This window comes from Patella vulgata, chromosome 5 (assembly GCF_932274485.2).
Source record: "Patella vulgata chromosome 5, xgPatVulg1.2, whole genome shotgun sequence".
NCBI lineage: Eukaryota > Metazoa > Mollusca > Gastropoda > Patellidae > Patella > Patella vulgata.
Window position 1 is genome coordinate 15,302,499 of NC_065883.2, and position 21,118 is coordinate 15,323,616.

Below are 21,118 nucleotides of genomic sequence, written 5' to 3' on the forward strand. Positions count from 1 at the left end.
GAGGTCGGGTGTTCGATCCCTGCATTGGCCGAGAAAGTTCATCCAGATTTTCCAGCGTGGTTTCCCCTTGTCAGTGATGCAGGACGGAGGGCCTGCCAAGGACAGCTGTCTAGTTGTTCAGATGGGACGAAAAACCGAGGTCCCGTGTACACATTGGCGTGCACGTAAAAGATCCCTTGGCAGTTGGAATTCGATATAAGAGTAGGCCCTAGTGTCGCTGCACGGGGAAAATTTCCCTCATAGCACACTGGCATATGCCCGTCTTCATTAGCCCAGTTTAGGAGCAGAACAGTAGGACGTTAAACCCCATTTCATTTCATTTAAATAATAACTAAGTGTACTCTCCGAATAACAGAAAGAGAGATTAGGTGCATGTTTTAAAATCAAAATGGTGTGCTTTCTCATTATTTATATTTTACTAATTTGACCCTCAGAATAACAGAAAGAAGCTGCAGGATGCTTTCTTCATTAATCAAAATGGTGTGCATCCTCATCACTTATATTTTACTAATTTGACCCTCCAAATAACAGAGAGAGAAAATAGCGTGCATCCTCAACATTTATATTTTACTGATTTGAGCCTCAGATTAACAGAAAGAGATTGAGAGCATGTTTTAAGATTAATACATATTAGTCAATTTTAATGTTGAAAATAGCTCATGCCTTTCCCCGATGGTTACAAAGGGTTAATGTATGAAGCAATAGATACATAGCTTGCAGGTATAATTAATCTGTCAGTGTGTGTTTTTATTGTTAATGAGGGGTGTTTCTCTTCACATTCCATTACACTAATTAATGCATTCCATTTATAAATGCTAAATAGGCTAGTAGCATAAATTTAATGCCCCCAACATCCTGCGTTTCTGTACTGGCTGGCATACACCATAACGTGTGATATGAAGAAAAATTTGGCCAAGACAGCCACACTGTCAACTGTGAGGGTGAAAAAATGCCCGTTACTGAAACAGCAAATCATCACTACTCAAACAACACATCATCACTAATCAAACGCCACATACAGCACAAATAAAACGGCACATTAGCACTAATCAAACAGTACATTAGCACTAATCAAACAGTAAATTAGCACTAATAGAGAGAGAGAAATGGGGTTTAACGTCCACTCGACACAAACTATGCCATTTTGGGACTAACACATGGTTAAATTTTATTTCAATAATTCGCTTGCACGTATGGGTCTTTAGCAGTGGGAGGAAACCGGAATTAGCACTAATAGAACTGCACATTTGCACTAATAAAACAGTACATTAGCACTAATAAAACAGTACGTTAGCACTAATAAAACTGCACATTGTCACCAATAAAACAGTACATAGGCACTTATCAAACAGCACATTTCAAAATCAGAGTGACGTAACCAGCCAGTTCCTTTCATGATACCACAGAAAAAAAAAAGCAAAATCTCTTCATATAATTTAATAACAGAAATAATCAGAATCAACAAATGTAAATATATGTTTAAATATTCTAAAATACAAGTCATGTACCCGGTACAAAAAAAAATATTTAAATCCAACAATAAATGACCTGTTGTATTTAAATACAATTTAAAAATACATGTACATAAAATATACATAAAATCTCGAAAATATTGCCCGTTTGCATAGTTTTGGTAATGAAAATGGAAGTAGAATTCATGTAGTTGTAACAATTTAATCTGTTTAAAACACAGATTTTATTTTGTTTCATTTTTTATAGTTCAAAATTTCATTTTACTGGTCTTTACTACACTAGAACCTGGAAGAGTTGTTACATAACTCGCATTCTGGATCATGTCAGGGATTAGCCAATGAAACAGTCTGTTACAGCGAGTTTTTTACCCCATATATTCTCACGGGAAAGGAATTAACAGTTAGTTCAGGTTGGAAATCGTAATTTACTCCGGAAGGAGTCAGTTGGTGACTTGGTTGATTGCCCGTCAGTCCGCCCACCGAGGGTCAGGCTTCGCACTCCCAAGTGGGGCAGCACGCCCCCCCCCCTTTCTGAAAATCGTGGATCCGCCCCTTATATCGATCTGCTAAAGTTGATAATTTTGTTACAAGTGTAGCATATATTTTTAGTATAATGGCATTTAGCGATTAAACATAATATAACACAACACAGTTCTATGGATAATTTTGTTGACACTGTATTGTATTATAATATAAAAATATTTCCAAGTATGCTCAAAAAGAATTCCTTTGATTACCGTAAAAAAATAATCATACTGATGATATAACGGTAACTGCTAGTCACTGTAAATAAACAAACTATCGCACAAGCAGCTATTAAATAGTCTTTGATCCATGAACTTTCTTACACTGTACTGGCTTCACTTAAAGTCAAAGTATGAATAGTAGCTATTATTATGGCATGTGTATTTATTTGTTTATTTTCAGTGACTGACAGTTACCCTTGTAATGTTAAATCCAACATGTTATGGTTAATTAAAGGTTGAATGATTTTAATATATAAAAAGTCTTCAAAGTCTAGAGTTCCCCTTAGATTTGAATCAATCTGATTAAAATACAGATCTATATTTCATTTCGTTTTTTTATACTTTCGATGGCCTACACTACATGAAGATGTGACCAGTTGTTTTGGGAGGTCGCGCTGAGTGGCTTTTGACTCTATGACGTCAAACATTTGATCAACCAATCAGCATTGATGTTTCTAGTGCATTACCCACAGTTCCATGCACCTCATGCTAAAAGCTCGCTGTAACATTGGCTAATCCCTCACATCATTCAGAACACGTCAATGATAACAGCTCTTCCTATAATTTTCAACTATAAAAAATGAAACGAAATAGGATCTGTGTTTTAATCAGATTGAGATTTGAATATAACATTAACATTTAAAAATGTTAGCCTGGTCAATTATTTAGGTACAAGACCTGATGTATACGTCTGTCCTGCAAATAAATTAAAGCTCAATTTAATACAATAACAGCACCATTACCATTTACATCCATGGACCCCAGAATCCACCGTGGTTATAAGGATTTGCTCCCTTTGGATCAGCAGGCTTGTTTCCTGGAGGAACCATTGTCTTTTTGTATTCTTCAATCTTCTGATATAACTCGGCAACTATTTCAGGATGCTGGTATGCGATGTTTGTAAATTCGCATGGATCGGTTGGGATGTGAAATAAACATGGTTTGGATTTTGGTAAACAATTGGTATCAGCATCAACTGGTCGTTTACCACAATTCACCGTTATTGGTTTCGACATTTTCTCTGAACTCATTCTATATGTAAACTTATCACCCTTGAAATTATTTAGTTGCTTATCATTAAATCTTAGTTTGTGATGATTTTTCTTCAAATCTGGTGGCGGATACCAACTGTCGTCCCTGCCATTTGAAATATCCCCCATTACTAATTTATACTCTCCAACTCGAATAGCGGCAAAGTTTTGAATAGGATCTATATTGTGTAAGACAGAGGTTCTGATTGGTTGACCATCATCTGATAACATATTCCAGACATTGTAGCCATCTTGATTGGGTAAATCGCTGGCGTTACCCCCTGCTAGGCTGTAAATGGTTGGTAACCAATCAGTTATATGCATTAAGTTATCCATGATGTAACCAGTTTTTCTTAGTAAAGGACTGTGAACAAAGCCGTTACCACGTACACCACCTTCCCACATGGTATTCTTACAGCCTCTGTTAAAAAAAACCCGTTTCATTATTAATATCATCCTAAAATAATGTTTATTTAATTGCTGCCAAAATTTAAACCAGAGTCGTTAAATGTTACACATTCAATTTTAGGCTAGCCTTGACCGTCATTACTACCGTACGTCTCGATTATCCATTTTTATCTTAAATCATTCATCACAAAATGTATTCAAATCCACTAAATATCGCAGGATAACAATGGCTTCTAACATTGATTATAGTCTTGATTAGTTAATTAATGTATAATTAATAATTTAGATAACATTTCAGGCCTAAAGAAAGACCTGCAATAGGCAGATTTAGCTCTTGCATAATGTATGTTTTTAGAGTTTTTATTCGAGAAAAAGTGGGAGGTTTTCTGAAACGGTAAACTCTGAAAAACCAAAATATATAATATTTCTAAACAGTGCAAAGATTGGATATGATCTGAGTTGTATGGATTAATACCAAAATGACCACTTTTAATACTTTTAGCTGTAGTTCAATGAGAACACCAACACCACACTACTACACCCTTTTTGAAATAAGTCATTCATTAACTCAATCTGCCTATTACAGGTCTTTCTATTGGCCTCAAATGTTATCTAAATTATTAATTAGATATTAATTAACTTATCCAGACCATAATCAGCATTTGATGCCATTGTTATGATGCAATATTTAGTAGATTTGAATTAACTTATTAATTAGATATTTATTTACAGTTAGAATAAGACTTCAGCCCATAATCAACTCTCTAGAGCACCGGATGGTTGTGATTTTTAATGGATTGAAACACGATTGCCATTTAATAATTTAATTTAAAAATAGATGATCAAGACTTTGTTTATTATCGTAAACGATGGTAGTAATGATAACTTTGCTCCAAATAAAGTAAACTGACTGAAATTTTCAATACATTCCACTTTCATTATCTATTTTTAAACTACATAATGTATTTTTAATATATACTTGTCAGAAGTTAAAAATGAAATTGGAGAGAATATCCATCCTGTCTTTGATAAGAATACTTTTAACACAAACCTTAATGGCCAATTACAAGCTGCATTTCTATCATATCCATTGGTAGGTCCTCCATTGTCTGTGGTAAATACTAGAACAGTATTATTCATCATACCAGTCTTCTCTAATACAGATCGTAGATTACCAATACCATCATCCAATGCTGATACCATACCTGTATACCAATGTTTATACATGACAAATACGTCCAGTTAAAATATCAACCATTTTTAGTTCTTCATTCTGATATACATCAAATCATAAGTTAGTTGTCTTCTCTTGATTAAATGAAATGAAATGGGGTTTAACGTCCCACTATTCTGCTCCGACTGAGCTAATGACGACGGGCATACACCATATAGTGTGCTATGAGGGTAATTTTGCCCGAACAACGGTGCTATGGCCTACTCTTATGTCAAACTGCCAAGCCAATGTGTACACTGTATCTTGGTTTTTCATCCCATCCAAACAAACAACAGATGTCATTGCTTCTCCTTTGTCGGACGATATATCAATCCAATAAGAGTGATTATAAACTTAATCTGATTAACCCGTGATTTGTCCATTGTCTCACGTTTTAATCTCCTTTGTGTCGGACAATAACACGTAGAAATTAGTCATATATATATGTCACATATCCTGATAGTATATAACACCTCAAATCAACATACATTGTATCCGATAACTTGTCTGTGATATATTTTCGGTGGAAGCCGAAGTTAAATAAAGATATTTCACACACACGCATATAAATATAGTTCGGTAATTAAAATGAAAGTACAAATCTCGCGATTTATGATCATATTTTGAATGGGGTTTATGTCTTTAATTAAATAAATAAATAAATAAACACGCTAAGAAATGTTGACGAATATTTCGATTGGAATGACATAAGTAGTTAATTGTTTTAGACGATAGCGCGTGCTACAGTCGAATGCAATTATTTAGCAGTTGGTGTCACACGCTCGTTGTATTAGAGCATTGTTAACTACGGTTTACGGCCAAATAAATTTCAGGATGTCATTTTTTTACCTTCCGTATAAAATCGAAACGCAGTATCAGACGAATGTCGGACTTTGCTTAAAAATGTACCGACATATGACCCGAAAAATACGGTAATTTTGGGGCAGTTTGAAACAGATCGGCAGCAGTCGGCACGCTGCCATTCTATAGTATTGATGTCATGTAATTTTGTAGGAATATTATTGACATAAATTTGAATACCGTACGGGTTTTAAACATGAAATATAACGAGGTCCACCAATTTTTTTTACATATGAATTTGAATATATTTTGTTGACACGTGATTCTTTATTGTGTTTTGAAAACGTCTGCTTAAATTACGATAAGAGTTATGCCCCTTTATTTTCGGGAAAAATGTCCGACAATAATTTTTTTGAAATCCCATCACTGCGTTGTACCTTGCCAGACTCTCGGTCCTGCACCACTAACAAAAAGGAACCATGCCGGAAAATGCTGATGAACTTTCTCGACCAATGCAGGGATCGAACACGGGACCTCCAAGTTAGCAAGCCAATGTCGTACCCACTGACTCACCATGGTTCCCCTGCTCTTGATTAAGCATTTTCAGATCTTATAATGTATATAAATAATTAACCATTAGTTTTAAAAATATATATAGAATTATTGTCCGATTTAGACGTAGCAAGACCATAGCTTATTCCACTTATGAAGCCCCTCTCAATATCCCACATTCACGAATACAGGTTGGTGACATTGTGTTTTAAACACAATCGAGCAAAACCGTGGATGATGACGGATGCTTATAAGAATACAGTGCATGCAACAAAGGTTTATGGCAGTATCAAAAATATTATACACTTTGGCTGTAGGCACCCTAGATCTTAGTGTTCCGCCTAAAATGGTTGATCTAGGAATAAAAATGTTGGTCAACTCGCTTAGTGTCTGTTCTCAAGAGGCACAAGTTGTCGACAGACAGCCTAACTTTAGTAAGGGGTAAACCTCAGAAACAAAGGCCACTAGCGAATCAACTATCTGATAAAGCAGTATTTATGTACAAATATCATCACTTTTAACTTACCACCAAATATTTTCCGTGGTATATTTGTAATATTAGGAAATCTATCAATATATTTCTGTGGTGCTTGTAGTGGATCAGCCTGAGAATTGCCTGCATGCACAGCTTGATATGCTAAATATAGAAACAATGGCTGTAAAAAAAATAAAACAAAAGTAGATTAAATAAAGGATCATTTCAACATTTACACAAGTTTTTAATTTCTTAAATCCAGATTTAATAATATCATTGTATCCTCTCACTGTTATAAATCAAATCAAAATTTTTATTGAGAAAATAAATTAAAGGGGTTACAATTAATTCATCTTGGAGGAGAGAGAAAAATGGGGTTTAATGTCCACTGGACACAAACTAGGTCATTTTCTGACTAACATATTGTCAATATTATTTCAATAATTGACTTGCGTGAAGAGGTCTATAGCAGTGGAAGGAAACCAGAGGACCCGGAGGAAATCGGGATCCAAACCACGCCATCTGACTCAATGACAGACTGTAATCTAAAACACACGTGTTAGTTTTACCACTCTGTCATCCCCACCTCTCCATTCTGGAGTAGAATTGAAAAACGTAATTTACAAATATGAATTAGTATTTTTAACTGTTTATTCCTAGTGGTCAAAGACATATTACAAATTGCTTACTGCTGTTGTTTGAAACCCTACCCCCGAAAGGAAATGGGTAGTTCACCAGACCAAGCTACATTACTTGAATTTAAAATACAGATGTGACGTCATCCTTTGATGTTGGCGTACTATTATTTCCAATAATGTACAGGCAACTTGCCAATCGTACATTATCTATACTAGATGAAATATTGGACTCATGTGACGTATTTCATTGAAAAGCACGTGCAGGATAGTGTCTGTATTTTAAGTTGTTTAATGGTCTCAAGCTAAAGACATTGCGTAATATATTGAAACAACACTCGGCTTACCCCTCGTGAATTATCAATATATAACTTATTGTCTCGCTCTCGACCATTAAACCATACATAAAATGAATGAACAAGTGCTATGTGAGCAAACCAACTTTTGTCCTAGAGCTGTCAACTTGGATCATAAAATTTCACAAACTCAGTTTTATACCAGGAGGTTATTAAGCAATCTGACATATTTAGTAATTGGAGGAGAATTTTAAGAAATTCATTGCCAAATATTGACTCTCCATTAATTTTGGCTAATGTACTTGCCTTGCTCTGATTATGAGTTGAAATGATATTTTCAGCTAGTGAAGTATATAGTTCCGTAGAATAATCCCCATCCATAGTAGCAACCGGATCTGTATTATTACGGAAATCTTTACCCCAGTACGGACTCTAAATAAAAATAAAAAAAACTAATAAAAACATATTATATACAGTGAAAATAACCCAATTCAACAATGTCTAAACAGTGTACACCATACAGTGTCCTATTAGGCACTACAGCCTACTTTATCTTATTTCGAATTACAACTGCAAAGGGTTCTTTTATGGGTTTGCCATTGGGTACACAGAACTACAGTTTTTTGGCCCATCCGATGACTGGACACTGACCTTGTCAAACCTTAAATCCTCCATCACTGACAAGGGGAAGTCTTGAGGAACTTTCTCGGCCTACACCGGAAGTGAAACCTGAGGCTTCAGGATCAACGAGCCAGCGCCTTACTCATGTAAATGATCTAATATTCGAGGGCCAATACTTAAAATAGCAAAGTCTCGAACTCAATATCACCTATAGTCTTCGACATTGAAAACACAAATTATTGGTCAATATAAATCAACATTGATGTTGTGATCTTACAGGGAAAATATGGGCTTCTGATATCCAATATTTAAAACAAAATAAACATTTTACCATTGGTACACGAATTGTGTACCATAATGCGTTTCAGCGTCATTTGTAACAAGGGACTCGAAGAACGAGGCTAGACATATTCCACAAGTCATGTCTAACGGTGATGCCATATTCTTATCTGGAGAGCATGCGTCATAAACATTATCGGTGTAGACTGGATTAACCAAACGCTAGAGCTTTCCATTTGATTGAGACTTTTGGCGTATTTTGCCAAACATAACTGATTTGAAATTAGGAGTAAAAACGGAAACGATGGAATGTAAATCAGTTTATATACATTCATATTACATCATTATATGTGTTGCGACCCATTTGTGTCAAATTCTAGATCCCAAATATTAGAGATTTAGCTCCTTTTAGAGTTCTCAACAAACCAATATCAGACTGAACAATAGACTACTGACTGTAAATATATCTGAAGCACACATTAAAAATTGAGTTTAAGGGAGACTGAAAATATGGTAAGCAATTGATATTCTCAAAATCAATTATCTTAAACATTTTATTTTTTTTAAAAAAAAATATTACTCACACCCTCTGCTACATGATCAAAATAATCTTCATGACCAGTTAAATATCCAAAAAAAGAATCAAAACCACGTAATGTAGGCAAATATTCTTTCTTGAAATGTCCCAAATGCCACTGGAAAACAAAAAGAAGATATTGCGGTGAGTACTTGTGGAATCACATAGATTAAGAAAGTCAATTAAGGCAGTAGTTAATCAATTAATGTAGGTGTTTAACACCATGAAATGTTGATTACTTAATTACTTAATGAACGACAATCAAGATTAATAATATTTATTCTCTCAGCAAAGTAAATATTTTTTGGATTTTTGAATAATGTTTTACGATATCTTGATGTCCAATTGGGCATATTCCTGGTCTGATGTTTACCAGTTTACGAAGGACATGTCTGGCATATATGGCGAAACAGCAACTATTTTTTTTTTTTTTTTATATAAAAGCAATATTTTTATTCAGATTTGTATCTGAATAGGGATCAGGGAACAGGCATACATGTAGCATATATCAAACCTCTCTCCCTGTCAGATATATGTACATGTATTTACATAAAGAAACAAACAATGTACACCTGGAAATATAATTACAGTGAGTATGTTATAGTTGTTCCTGGAACCGTCTGGTGATTTCGAAAAGCGAGTGGACAGTTTTAAAAAATAATGAGTGAGTTTTCCGTGTCGTCAATTCCGTGCAATAAGACAGTAGTGTTTCGATGGATAGTAGGTAAATTATTCTATAGAGGAGTTGAGTGCTTGAGTGGTTTAACATCGGTGCTTTAGACCATGAGGTCATCTGGACTGTTTTTTTAAAATGTACATAAAAATAAACATTGGCCGTAAGATGACAGGTAATTTTATGGTTTTGGTTAGTTTTAAAGACTTACCTTTCCAACGGCATGAGTATCATAGCCTAAAGCTTTTAAATATTGTGGCATTATGGTAAAATTTAATGGCAACCCATAAGGTGTGTCATTTCCAATAACTTCATGTTGCATTCCTGTAAAATATGTTATTCATTTTGATTATTTGAAAGCTCTCACCTTTCCAACAGCATGAGTATCATAACCCAATGACTTTAAATATTGTGGCATTATTGTAAAATTTAATGGCAGCCCGTATGGTGTATCATTTCTAATAACTTTATGCTGCATACCTGTAACATAGTAATGTCATATATATTTGAACATAGATAGTCAGAAGTGTCTGACTCTTTCCTATCTGATTAGGGGGGTTGGATGGCTGAATGATTAGCGTGCGCGCACTGTATCATAAAGTCTGTCATTGAGTCAACTGGCGTGGTTTCGAATCCCCGGTTGTACGTGACAAGGAGTAGGGTCGCCTGTCCAACCTCGTGGGTTTTCTCCGGGTCCTCCGGTTTCCTCCCACTGCTAAAGACCCCTATGGGCAAGCGAATTATTGAAATAAAATTAAACCATATGTTAGTCCCGAAATGACCTAGTTTGTGTCGAGAGGACGTTAAACCCCATTTCTCTCTCTCCCTATCTGATTAAAATACAGATCTTTATATTTCGTTTCATTTTTTTATACTTTCGATGGCCTACACTACATGAAGATCTGATAAGTTGTACTCGAGGGTCGTGTCAGGAGTTGTACAGCGGCTTTTGACCCTATGACGTCAGACATTGATTAATCAATCAGCGTTGATGTTTCTAGTGGTTTACCCACAATTCGGTGCATGGCGTGTCAAGAACTCGCCGTAACAGACTGTTTCATTGGCTTATCCCCCACTTTAACCAAAACTTTGGTAATAAAACAACTCTTCCACATCCTAGTGTAGTAAAGACAAGTAAAACGAAAAATTTTCAACTATAAAAAAACGAAATGAAATAGGATCTGTGTTTTAATCAGACTGGACTCTTTCCGATGTCGTTCTGTTTGTAATTAAATTGTGATGGTTGAAATCCAGGAGCGATTCAGACAGGTAGATCAGTTTTTCAGAACTGTGATAGATTTGAGGTTTTTTTTAGAAAGGTAGGTTATTATGCTTACTAGTAACGTAAACATTATACAATAACATGCATAAAGCAGTTTTGAAAAGTAACAAAAAACAGGGCAGTATCCAGTCCTCAGAAAGATTAAATTCATTACATAACAGTACAAATTACTGAACAACATACCTTAAAATATTAAATTAAAATAAAGATACATGTGTTATAAACTCAAATAATAAGTGGTATCAGGTGTTCTAAAAGAGTAATAGTCCCCTCCATACCCACGGGGGGTTGGATGGCTGAATGGTTAGCATGCGCGCGCTGTATCATAAAGACTGTCATTGAGTCGACTGGCGTGGTTTCGAATCCCCATTTATACGTGACAATGAGTAGGGTCGTCTGTCCAACCTCGTGGGTTTCTCCGGGTCCTCCGGTTTCCTCCCACTGCTAAAGACCCCTATGCGCAAGTGAATTATTGAAATAAAATTCAACCATATGTTAGTCCCGAAATGACCTTGTTTGTGTCGAGTGGATGTTAAACCCCATTTCTCTCTCTCTCTCCCTCCACGCCCACCTCCAGTCACTAGAAAGGGTAAATTCATTATATAACATTACAAATAACAATTCAGATCAGCAGTGTCAGTAAATTACAAAAAAAAAAATACAAATAACAATTCAGATCAGCATTGTCCATAAATTACAAAAAAAAACTAATAACAATACCTGTATGTATAGGATGTCGGCCAGTCATTATAGCACTTCTAGTTGGTGAACATATCGGTGAAACATAATAGTTATTTAATATAACTCCTTCATAAGCTAGTTTATCTATGTTTGGTGTTAACATATCGGATCCATGGAACCCTACATCGTGCCATCCCTAAAATAAATCATATGATCATTCATCCATTTATAGAGTTAATAATTGTAGTCATTTGGTGATTGTTGCTAATCTATTAAAATTATATCAGGATTTGACATGACACTGCAATACGTACAGTACAGCATTATTAAAATCAAATTAACCATGTGTCCCAACAGGTTAAGTTAGTATATAAAAGCACATTGTAATATGTATAAATGACCAGCCGAGCCGAACGAAACAATTTTCTTAAAACAGTAGTTAATTTTTCATTTTCCAAATGACTGGTCCATGCCCGGAGCCATTTTGAATCGTACTTAAAATCCCTCAAACCCGAAAAAAAAACCCCATTGTTCTGACAGTTCAGATAAGTATTACGAGAGCCCTAAATAAGGAGAAATCAATGTATATGCCCCTGCCCCCTCCCTGTACAGTTGTTTCAAAAAATTTCTGCTTACACATGAACATTTTAAAAAGCACTTGTCTAAAAACGACTCGGTAGCAGTGCAGCAAGGGTTATGTGGAAGGCATTATAAGAATTCTTGAAAAATTATGACGTCAAATGAAAAATAAAATTTACAAACCATATCATCAGCAATAACAAAAATAATGTTTGGCTGATTTGCTGACAGGATTTCATGTACATATAGCAACATCAACAATGTAATTAACCATAATGAATGTTGTTCCATATTCAATGACTTCTGTTAACTGGTGGTTTCAACCTTTAAAACTGAAAAAAAAGGTATGAAAATAGTGAGATTTCCCTACCAAATCTGGTGCCATGCTAAACGCCATCTAAATTTCCCACACAATCTTGTAGGCGAAAAATTAGCTATGCAACATTTTAATACTCCACCAGATCTACATGTAGCTCGAACTTACATATCCCTAATTCACTTTCAAAGTGGCTCTAGAAAGACATCTTCCAAATTTCTTGATTGTCTTAATAACAAAATGAGATCAAATAAAATTAGTGAAACTAACTGACTTGCATCCAATGAGCTGTTCTTTCCTGTTGTGTTGTTGTTTTGTTATGATTAAAAATAAATCAACAGAGAAGCAGAAATATATATTGATTTATAAAGTCTGTGTCAAGAAATCATAATACCAAAAGAGCCATATTAAATACAAGGGAAATAGTTTGATATTTATCCAGTTAACGCACAGTTTCAATCTGTTTCACAGAGATCTTCTAATATCTCTGTAACAGATGACTGTTTCGACACGTGATGTCACATCACGCGGCGTCAATCATTGGCTCAATAGCACGTGCAAAAATTGTTTACATAAGACGCTACTGATTCGGGCTAAATGGTGAATTTTACTTATTTTAATACACATTTACACTAAATAGGAAAGGTTTTTTTACCTACAAATAATTCAAACGTCTTTATTTATTTTTCTAATAAATGAAAAAAATGTTTTAGAATTTAATTTGACGGAAGAAAAATGTTAATATTTGGGACTCATTAAGTCGGATCGATGTCATCCTTATCAGTGATTGTAGCGGCCTAGCGAAAATTTACTGTTTATCAGTGTGACACAGTTTGTGTAAAAACAAGCCTTCAAAATGATGACAACTTCATAGTTGATGTAATGAGTATTGAATTGAGTGAGTGGCTGCATGAGTGCATGAGAAGAAACCAACGGAAAAAATAACAAAGTTTCTGAATCAGTCAAGAGAATAATCTTCTTGAAACTACCACAACATTCTATAATATAATCCATTTAAATACTTTCTTCGATCACGCTACGTTTGTTTCTATAAATAATGCTTCAAAATGTACCTGGTGCTATAATTTAAAACTCGTTATCTACAGCGCCATATTGTCATCATGTGATTCATGTCATGTGACCTGTACTAAAAATAGAAGTGCCTTGGACAAGATTAGTAGTGATAGTGCGCGTTCAGGTGGAAATAAGCAAGTTTTAATGCGAGAATTTCATATTTTTAAGTTATATTTTTAAAATGTATTAAAATAAAGCCTTACAATAGATGGTATCTATAAACAGTCCTACCTTGTTAAAGAATAATCCTATTAATCCTATAATTCACTATTGCCAGTTGTGCAATTGGCAAAAATATCATTTTCAACTACAAATTCAAACGTTTGAAGATAGCTATTCCATGGGGGGGGGGGGGGATAGAAAAACAAGGGAGGTACATGTAATTGTGTTATTATTTCCGGTGTGAATGATGTTATAAGTGTGATACTGATACCTATGATCGCGTATAATAGTGACTTGACAATCTATATGCAAAAGACATAGAAATAATTATGTTTTGACTTTTTTTTAGAAAATATGAAATTCTCGCTTTAAAACGTAGCTGTCGATAAGCAAAACCAATTTAATGGATAGAAGTAATAGTATTGAAAGTGCAAAAAAAAAAAAAAAATATGTCCGTAAAATGTAACTTTAAAAATATATTCCCACGAAAGTATTTAAACGGCAATATTATTAAATATTAAAAGTACTGCATTGGTCAAATTGGTGTATGGAAAGTAAACACTCAATCTTACTAGACAAATACTCGATTACCTGAAAAAAAAAAGACATGGGTCGCCCAAAGGGCACAAATGTATATATGGCCATGGCCACTAATGGACATCATGTCTCCCCGAGTGACGTTAGGAGTGCTTTTTACGTGTTGATCACTGGTGTAAGCCTATTCTAAACAGTGTTCGCGCAGAAGAACACGAAAACACTTTCGCGAGTCTGGAACCCACAAACGACGAAAATTATAATCCGATCTGTATGAAATTGTCTTGTAAATGCCTCCATTACCTCCAAAAGAATAAATATGCGACAACCCTTGTCGACCGCCCGAACGATTTAACTGTTGTGTGCGTATGTTATCGTTGCTTGGCAACCCATCTTACTAGATGTTATAGGCCTACTGGCCACATACTACATGCAATTTTCGAACGGTATTAAACTTTTAAATTAAAAAAATGCACTCAAGATGCTGTTTTCTCGGCAGTTGTCGATGCGTCGACCATGTTTTCATGTTTAAAACATATAATCTTTTCTGATTCTTTGTCCTGTTTACAAGCAATAAATAATAAACAGCTTGAACACCCATTAGTAGAAGACATTTATCGTCTGCTTTCATCATACAGTTGAACAGCAAAGACATTGTATCAGTCATACTGATATAAAAGGGAATGATCAAGTGGGGTTGGCTGCCAAGTCTACTTTAGATCTTCCCATATCTCAGTTTCTATTACCATATCACGATTTTAAATCATCGATTAATTCTTGTATATTTGGCCGCTGGCTTGGGATCTTGCAGGCACAAATAAACTTCATCATAAAGCCTCTTAGGAGACTGACACAACTCCTACTGACCCAACTGGAGGGATGGGGTTGTTTTGTGTCGCTCTCGCATTGGTCATACATTTTTAACTCACATTTTCATCTTGAAGCTAGAGCCTCAACCAGAATGTGAACACTGCCATGTTCCTTTGACAATTGAGTACATTTTGATTGAGTGCAAGCATCTTGAAGATATTAGGTCCAAATACTTTCGTTGCGTCACTACAGAATTTATTTGCCCAACCGGGTCTGTATTGTAAAGCGTTAGACAAAATTTTATAGAAAACTTTAATTTGTATATAATTGTTTTGTCATGTTTATATACTATTCAAAAAAAGTAGGGGATATTTGATTTTGGGGGCATAATACTAAAATATGCAAATGACTACGAAAAAAGTCACTATAGAACCTAACAGAAGAAACATTTCCAGTTACATGTGACGCCCAAACGCACCAATAGCTACTGCATGGAATGCAGGTGATGCTTGGGATCATCATGGGGGTCCAACCCAAGATTTGCACGACTCTGACTTTGAATGTTACAGTCATTGTGGCATTGAATTCCAGGGTGGAAACATCAGTTTAATTGTTTTAGTGACCAGAAAACAAATTTTGATATGCGTCGGCTTACCCAAAATGAAAGGTTACGTGCCCTTGGCATGCTACAGATCGGCACAACACAGGCGGTTGTGGCGCGGACGATGAATGTTTCTCAGTCTGTCATAAGCAGGCTATGGTCCAGATACCGTGATACACAATCTGTACAGGACAGACCACGCTCAGGTCGACCAAGGGCGACAACTCAAGCCCAGCATCGATTTATCCGTACCTTGGCCTTGAGAAATCGTGTCATCACAGCAAATCAGATCAGCGCTCGTCTTCAAACAGACACTGGTGTGAGAGTGAGTGGCCAGACGATTCGGAATCGACTGCATAGGGGTCACCTTCGCGCCCGACGTCCTCGCGTGATCCCTTGTTTGAGAGATCATCACATTCAGGCAAGACGTCGTTGGTGTAGGGATCGTCAACACTGGGATAATCGACGCTGGAGCAATGTGATGTTTTCAGATGAGTCAAGGTTCACTGTTGATTTTTTGGACAGACGTAGGAGGGTGTGGCGTCGTCGAAACGAGCGCTTCCAAGACGTTAACGTCATCAGACATGATCGATTTGGGGGTGGTTCTGTTATGGTGTGGGGAGGCATCACTGTTGCTGGAAGAACGGCTTTACATGTTGTTGCAGGGCGTGTTACAGGCCAGTACTACCGGGACAACATCTTGGCAGTCCATGTTGTGCCGTTCGCACGACGTCATGGCCGCCGTTTCATCTTCCAGGATGACAACGCAAGATGTCACAGGGCCAGGATCGTTACAGGTTACCTCCAACAACAGAACATCACCACATTACCTTGGCCAGCATGTCTGGGACATGCTTGGACAGAGGTTACGTCAACGTCAACAACGTCCTGCCAATGTCCAAGAACTTGCTGCTGCGTTGCAACAGGAATGGGACAATCTGGACCAAAATGACCTTAGACATCTCATTAGGAGTATGCCACGTCGGATCAATGCTTGTTTGGCAAACAGAGGAGGATTTACCCGTTACTGACTTGGTTGTGATGCTGTGGTAACTTTGCTGTTTGACCCCGGGTATCATTTTACCCTTATAATGGTCAGTCTGTGCCTTACTTAGTCTAACGATCATTTGGAATAAATCGATGAATGTGAACTTCATTTCATTTTGTCATTTGTTTCTTCGTCAGTTTCATTAGGTGACTTTAATAACACTTAAAAATCAAATATCCCCTACTTTTTTTGAATAGTATATTTTAAATATTATATACATGAACTGTGTTATTTAATTTTAATTGTACTAACTGTGATACCTGTTTTTATTTATGTATAGGGGGGTTGGATGGCTGAATGGTTAGCTGTACATAAAGTCTGTCATTGGGTCGACTGGCGTGGTTTCGAATCCCTGGTTGTGCGTGACAAGGAGTAGGGTCGCCTGTCCAACCTCGTGGGTTTTCTCCGGGTCCTCCGGTTTCCTTCCACTGCTAAAGACCCCTACGCGCAAGCGAATTATTGAAATAAAATTAAACCATATGTTAGTCCCGAAATGACCTAGTTTGTGTCGAGTGGACGTTAAACCCCATTTCTCTCTCTCTCTCTTTATTTATATATATTAATACACTATTGTGATTTCATATAATTTGTCTCTAGATGTCACGATATGTTTGACGCAATATAGCCCGATTGGAGCTGACTTGCCAATGAACCATATTTCATTCATTCATTCAATCAGCCATGTTTGTTCTCGACTCACACCAGCTAACGAGGAAGAGTGGGATTTTAGAACGGAAACGTGTTCGCGAACGCATTCCCGCTGCTCGATACCGACAAGAACACATTCTCCATCCTATGGTTCTGCACCACCATTTTCAATAGAAGGCTTGATCTCGCTTTAACTACGTACATCTTATCAGTCGTTGCTTCAGGAACATGCTACACCACTAACAACAATCTGTTTCACAGAGAATTACGAGTCTATTGCCTAGCAAATATTCACTGCGGATCAGTGAGCACTAACAAGTGGGGCCCACGCCGGAAAATCCGAACGAACTTTCTTGGCTATCACCAAGATCGAATAGGGACCTCCAGGTTAGCGAGTCAACGTCTTAATGAATGAGCCATCGCGGCTTCCGATTTGAGATGGCTTTGAAGTAAACTATTGATAGATAAATTAGTTTGAATATGTAATGTCCTTAGTCATATATCAACAAATCACATAGTATACGCGGGAAGTCATATTTAAGTGTAACGGTTCACATGGCCAAGATAAACTAACTCAGAAATAAGCTTCTTTCTGGGAGAAATGCAACGAATAAACAGAGTTATTTTCTACATCACTCGGTTCAGAAGACAGATTTCAAATCAATAATTATAGATATGAATTTGCACTAATCTATCTTTAAAAGCCGTATTATAATTATTTAGTTTGCGGATAAATATGCAGGTCTTGATTAGCCTTGTAAGTCAATGGTAATGGGGTTGGGTTGCATTCCTGATTTCACACTTCAAGGATCCCACCGGTGGGTATCATGATTCTTTCAAATTTGTGAATATGCATTTTTAAAGAAAAAATTGGCTTCATACCTCACGTTGTCGAATTTCTGCAGATGTGTTATGTAACGAAATCAAGCCGGGAATCTGTTAAGTTGTCCTCTGCGTCTGGTGGGTAAGCGACAACATATCTGAACCGATTTCCAAAGAAAACTAGAAAGCCATCACCAAGACACTAGACAGCATTGTGTACACGGGACAGTGAGGGGTCACATCTTTCTCGGTCAACACTAGGACCGAGCACGTACCCCCAGGTTAACCAGACAACGCCTTACTCACTGAGCCATCACGTCTTCAGACGGAGTCGGACGATTTTATTTATTACATGTTATCAAAACACTGCATCTCTGCACGTAAACCTGGGACGCCCGCCTCTGATTTATTTGTTGTTTAAATGACTCTAAATACCCCCCCCCCCCACACACCTTTCGTCCCCAGATTGAACTGTTGTCATTATATAGATGAGGTATTTGGTATTTTGATGGATATAGATGAGGTATTTTGATGGATATTTGAAAGACACCTTTAAGACAATGGTTTAAATCAAGCAGCCTAATTGACCGAATAGTATTGTGAGTCGCGGTTCACATTGCAACACGTAAATCATCGTTTATAAATAACAGGTACGATCGAACTATGGGCCATGTTGTTGGATGAAATTCAAAAATCTAATTCACAAAAGCGATGCAGAATTTTTCAAAGAAAAAGCATGCCATTTTTTATATCGATCCAACCTTGAATTGGCGGAGCGTCACCCCAAGAAACGTACTAAATAAACATTCGTAAAACCGATACCGAGACGAGGGTATTCACGCTACTATTTAAACATATCTCACATTTCCATTAACATTCGTGGGTTCGGCAATTCCTAAAATAAGTTGAAACGGGGGCAGTGTAGGTTTACAAAGAAGAGGGAGAGAAATGGGGTTTAACGTCCATCAGACACAAACTAGTTCATTTCGGAACATAAGGTTCAACTTTATTTCAATAATTCGCTTGCGCGTAGGTTCTTTTGTAGTCGGAGGAAACCGATGGACCCAAAGGAAACCCACGCGGATGGACAGACGACCCTACCCCTTGTCACGCACAAGCGGGAATTCGAAACCAGGCCACTTGACTTATTGACAGACCTTATGATTTCACGCGCATGCGTTAATCCACTCGACCCCCCCCCCCTACACACACACACCCTCAACCACTTTCTATAAATGATCTAAAAGCCTAAATGTACCAAGTACAGATACAGAAAGTTTGGATGTAAAGGAGAAGCGTCACTCTTGGGATATTTTTTCCTTTAATCGGAGAATTCTAACAGGATTACCAGAAAGTCTCAAACACTTTTACCGGTAGAACGTTTACAAAATTTCGAGGACGAGGGCAATAATTCGGTAAAAATTGATGAACGACTCTTAGCCGAACAATCGCGCACTTTTGAAAAGTAATACCTCAAAAAAAGTTCTGTGATTATAAATATAGTACAAGGACGGACAATATTCTCGCCCTTGGAATGTGTGGGTATAAATAAATTAACGGTGAAAGGAACGGCGTGTGTAAAGGGGCCCATACACGTTCAATAATTCCGTCAATATTATTGACGCAATATATTGACGGACGGTCAATTTATTGAATGACAATATTGATCGTGTGTGGAGAATCTGTCAATAATTGAGTCAATATTTTCATTCCATCGTCAACCTGGGAAGAGTAAACATGGCATCCATTTTGAAAAATGACCAAAAAATGATGAAATTATTGATGGAAATATTGAATCGTGTGTGGGCAATTCCTGTCAATATTATTGATTCAATATATTAAGTCAATATATTAGGTCAATAATATTGGCGGAATTATTGTACGTGTATGGGCCCCTTTAGACCTCCATCACTTTACATAATCCCGTAGACCAAAACGCCCCCTACCCGACAAGGACTACGCGTGCAGTGACAACCAATTGAAGGTGAACCAAAATAAAGGCATGACTTTTTCTGATATCAAGGGTACACGTGCCTGACCTTACCATCAAGACTTAGATAACAACTTTTACTGTTGAACTATAATCGCCTTTACATTTGAATGATTTGAATGGTCTACGTCATCAATAGTATGTTACTTGGTTAACCTATGTTCACAAGATCTTCACGTGCTACATTCTTTATTCATTTGTGTCCAAAGGGCGCGTAAACCTTGTGGATTTTCTCCCTTTTACCCCCTACGCTAAAGACTGAGACTGCGCTCAACGACACATCATAAGGGTTAAAAGATCGCCTGCCCCACTGACAAGATTATACATGTTGTTAATGCATTGAATTGTGCAGTTTTTCCTTTTTTGTCTACCCCCGCCCCCGTGCTAAAGATTGAGGCTACGCGCAATGTCATGAAAAGTAAAAGGTTGAAAGATGGCACCCAATATTATTGAACATGTATACTTGTGGTTAAACATGCATTATGTAAGAGCTAAATCTGCCTATTGCAAGTCCTTATTTGGGTTTCAGATGTTATAGAAATTATTAACAAGACCTTTATTTACATGACAAGCTCAAAATCAACTCTATAGACTCTGGGATGGCTTGGATACAGCTTGGATTTAACCAGTCGTCCATTTAAAATTAAATCAAGAAATGGCCGACCAAGCTAACGTTTACCGTTAGTTACTGACGTCACAGCCGGAAACTGGTTTTGAAAGGCCTGCCAAGGGAGGGTACCATAGCCATGGAGAATGTTACTTGATAATCGAGAATACATGTATGTGGGTTGA

The 21,118-nt window shown here is 36.8% G+C and overlaps 1 protein-coding gene across 2 annotated transcripts; it reads right to left on the reverse strand.

The window, feature by feature from the left end:
• Positions 1–1,424: 1,424 nt before the first annotated feature.
• LOC126821459 (arylsulfatase J) lies at positions 1,425–13,756 on the reverse strand. 2 transcript variants are annotated; one of them, XM_050549891.1, is made up of 9 exons: positions 13,711–13,756; positions 12,505–12,653; positions 11,782–11,938; positions 9,991–10,103; positions 9,114–9,224; positions 7,936–8,061; positions 6,750–6,879; positions 4,709–4,862; positions 1,425–3,670 (listed from the first exon to the last, which is right to left on the reverse strand). In XM_050549891.1, the coding sequence occupies exons 2-9, from the start codon at positions 12,610–12,612 to the stop codon at positions 2,965–2,967; spliced, it is 1,605 nt and encodes a 534-aa protein (XP_050405848.1). In that variant the 5' UTR covers positions 12,613–12,653; positions 13,711–13,756; the 3' UTR covers positions 1,425–2,964. The 2 variants fall into 2 exon arrangements, with proteins under 2 accessions (XP_050405848.1, XP_050405850.1); XM_050549893.1 differs by lacking the exon at positions 9,991–10,103 and adding an exon at positions 10,147–10,259.
• Between the last annotated feature and the right edge of the window lie 7,362 nt (positions 13,757–21,118).

What these genes read in the sequence shown, in the direction of transcription:
- LOC126821459 (XM_050549891.1), bottom strand. Translation starts at nt 12,612, where the DNA reads ATGGAACAACATTCATTATGGTTAATTACATTGTTGATGTTGCTATAT. An exon ending in CAACTCATAATCAGAGCAAG is followed by an intron (nt 6,880 to 7,935) that starts GCAAGTACATTA and finishes TTTTTTTTACAG; the next exon opens with CCATTGTTTCTATATTTAGC. An exon ending in GCTTGTAATTGGCCATTAAG is followed by an intron (nt 3,671 to 4,708) that starts GTTTGTGTTAAA and finishes TTTTTTTAACAG; the next exon opens with AGGCTGTAAGAATACCATGT.